Source organism: Eurypyga helias, unplaced genomic scaffold (assembly GCF_000690775.1).
Source record: "Eurypyga helias isolate BGI_N326 unplaced genomic scaffold, ASM69077v1 scaffold24306, whole genome shotgun sequence".
NCBI lineage: Eukaryota > Metazoa > Chordata > Aves > Eurypygiformes > Eurypygidae > Eurypyga > Eurypyga helias.
The window spans coordinates 1-2839 of record NW_010254983.1 but is presented as its reverse complement, the minus strand read 5'-3'; the positions used below and the strand labels follow the sequence as shown (position 1 = coordinate 2839).

At 59.4% G+C, this 2839-nt stretch overlaps 1 protein-coding gene across 1 annotated transcript in view; it reads left to right on the top strand.

The window, feature by feature from the left end:
* The window catches only part of LOC104510821 (methylcytosine dioxygenase TET2-like), a 1850-nt gene extending 573 nt beyond the window's left edge, over positions 1-1277 (top strand). The window contains exon 2 of the mRNA XM_010153192.1: positions 15-1277. Within this exon, the coding sequence (XP_010151494.1) occupies positions 15-1277 (1263 nt within the window). The remainder of the gene's footprint in view (positions 1-14) is intronic.
* The last annotated feature ends 1562 nt before the right edge of the window (positions 1278-2839 follow it).

The following is a 2839-nucleotide window of genomic DNA, read 5'->3' as shown; positions in this document are numbered from 1 at the left end:
CGTGCGGTCCACAGCTCAGCCCGAACCAGCAGCAGGCTCTGCAGATGAAAAATACAGACCTGCCCCAAAGCCTTGCCCTCTCCCAAAGCAGCGCCGAGCAGCTGCTGGACAGGACATCCTTCAGTCGGCTTAAAGCCGAGGAGTGTTTCCACGCCGGGAATGTGTACCTGAAGTCAGCTGCGTTCCCGCTGCGTAACCTTCCGCTGGGCCCAGAGCAGGTACAGGGCACGAACGACAAAGCTCCCCATTACACCCAGAAAGCCAGCACCGGTCCGCAGCATCCCTGCCCAAACAACGTGCACTTGATTGCCGAGAAGAAGGAAAACACCGGGAGCGCGGAGCGCTTCGGAGCCAGCAAGCTGCAGGACTTGCAGCACGCGCAGTATTTCTCCAGTAACGTGACCGCCAAGCAAGACGCCAATCACTGCTTTCAGGAAGAAGAGCCAGCTCCAGCGGTTCCGCTACCAGCGCTCCAGCAGCCGCAGCGCTACGGGGGCGGCCTGGGCCCGGACCTCCCGGGCCAACAAGCCCCGCACGTCCCTCAGCGGTACTTAGCGCAGCCGGCGGCCCCGCACCCGCAGGACCAGCGGGGCTGTCACCTGCAGGCCCAAGCCCCCAAGGATTTCCCAAAGCACGCTGCCCTGAGGTGGCATCTCCTGCAGAAGCAGGAGCAGCAAGCGTACCAGCAACCCAAGCCCGAGGCCGGTCCCACGCGCAAGCCCATAAAAACCGAAGCCGGTGTAAAGTCGAACGCCTGTATGCGTCCCTCGGCCGGACAGCTGGAAAACAAAATGTGGAGGAAACCCATTAAACAAGAGAATCAGCACTTTGGCTGCGAGCACGTGCAACAGAAGAGCATCATCGAGACAATGGAGCAGCAGCTGAAACAGATCCAGGTCAAATCACTGTTCGATCACAAGACTTTTACTATGAAGTCACCTAAACATGTGAAGGTGGAAACGGCAGGGCCCATCACCATCCTCTCGAGAACTACCGGTGCTGCAGACTTTGACACTCACACCCCAACCCTAGATCCGCAAGGAAACTCCTCTGCTGAGAAAACCCCGACCAAAAGAACAGCTGGAACTGTTCTCAATAATTTTTTAGACTCACCTTCCAAGTTACTGGATACTCCTGTCAAAAATCTGTTGGACACACCCGCCAAAACCCAGTACGATTTCCCCTCGTGCAGTTGTGTCGGTGAGTGCCGGCCGGTACGGAAAACGTACCAGCTCGCAGGGGGGAAGCGAACCCTCACGCCGGGGTCGCGGGGTTAGCGGGATGTTTTTGTTGGAGGACTTTTTGGGTTGCTTTTTTCAAAGCAGTTATTAGTGAAGCCTTCAAAAATGGCAGTTTTCTACACTTAGGCTTCCCCAGGGAGCCAGCCCCATGCACGGGCCCTTCCTCTGCAGCCCCCAGAGCAGCGAGCTGTTTGCTGTGACGGGCAGAGTCGTACGGCCGGTAACGTGTCCCCCCAGGCCCTTCTCCTCGAGCTGCAGACACGTAACAACACGCTGCTAAGGCCCAGGTCGTGGCTTTGTCATCCCATTTGTTCGTCGAGGTTAGGCACAGCGTTTATAGAACACGTCCTGGGGCCAGAACCTGCGATCCCTATGCCGCTGTTTGCTCTGACGGCGCAGTCGCTGAGGTTTCCCTCAGCAGCCAAAGCAGAGGGCCGACAGCTGGTTCCTGCCCCGCTGCGGGAGTTTACCCTCCCTCGCACGCGCCTGTCTCCGGCGAGGCTGGAGGGAGAGCAGCTTCTCAGAGGGGCTAGGCAGGCAGTGCCAGCGCGGGGAGGGGGCTTCATGGCACACCCGAGCTCCGAAAGAGTGCAGAGCAGGGCAGAGGGAAGCGTAGCCCGAGCCCGAGCGCCCGTCCAGCGCTGACACTGCACGTGGCCAGGGCCAACAGGCACTTCCAGGCTCTATGACAGGGTCAAGTCTCGGATTCCGGCCGAGACCAAAGGTTCAGCTCCAAAAAGGGGGAAAAAGACTGAAGTGCTTGTTACCATTTCCCTCCCTGGGATGTCGCCCCAGCTGTACCAGAGGAACGCTGGCCCAGCGCTCCTGCGAACCCATCTGCCTTCCCGAGCGCCGGGGGCTCTGTCCCACAGTCGGTCCCCCGAGGAGCAGGCAGTGGATTTCCAGAGCTCCCGGGAAGAAAAGCGGAAGCCAGTTCCTCGCTGTTCCTTGTCGTAGGTTGTAGAAACCACCTTCAAAATGCATTTTTTTAGAACACCGAAGTTGTCTGGGATTTTTCCTTGGGACGGCTTCTCCAGTGTCGTTGGCACAGGCTTTTCTGGCACTCGTTTCCTCAGTCTCGCTGCTTTTTCAGCCAGTGCTGCAGCCGCTGACTCAGCAAGGGAGCTCGTTCTCCTCTTGCCTTGTAATTCTCCGGAATTAGCGCTCTGGGAGGTAAAGGAGCATGAACCTTAGTGCCTGTCCTCTTTGAAGATCCCCTCCCCCAGCGACATCAGTAGGTTAATTGCTCTTCCCTGCCAATAGGGCCGTGCCCCCACGGACACGTTCGGTTCCCAGCGTGCCTGCACTGTGCCTCTGGAGGCTGCGCATCAGGAGCAGCACCTCATCCAGCCTCTGGAGCGGGCATGGCAGGGAGCACATCGGGTCGCACCGCCGCACCGTCCCCTCCCGAGCCCTGGCGGAGCCTGACCCTTTCCTTCCCGCTGCCGGAGCCCCCCGTCCCGCTGTCAGGCCAGGCACGTTCCTTGGGTCCTGCCCACGCACCGAAACCCGGCGCCCCCTTCTTGGCACCCAGGCGGTTTGACCAAGCCTTGTGCGGGGTTTCCTTCAGCAAACTCACTTTTCTCACCCTTTCTGTG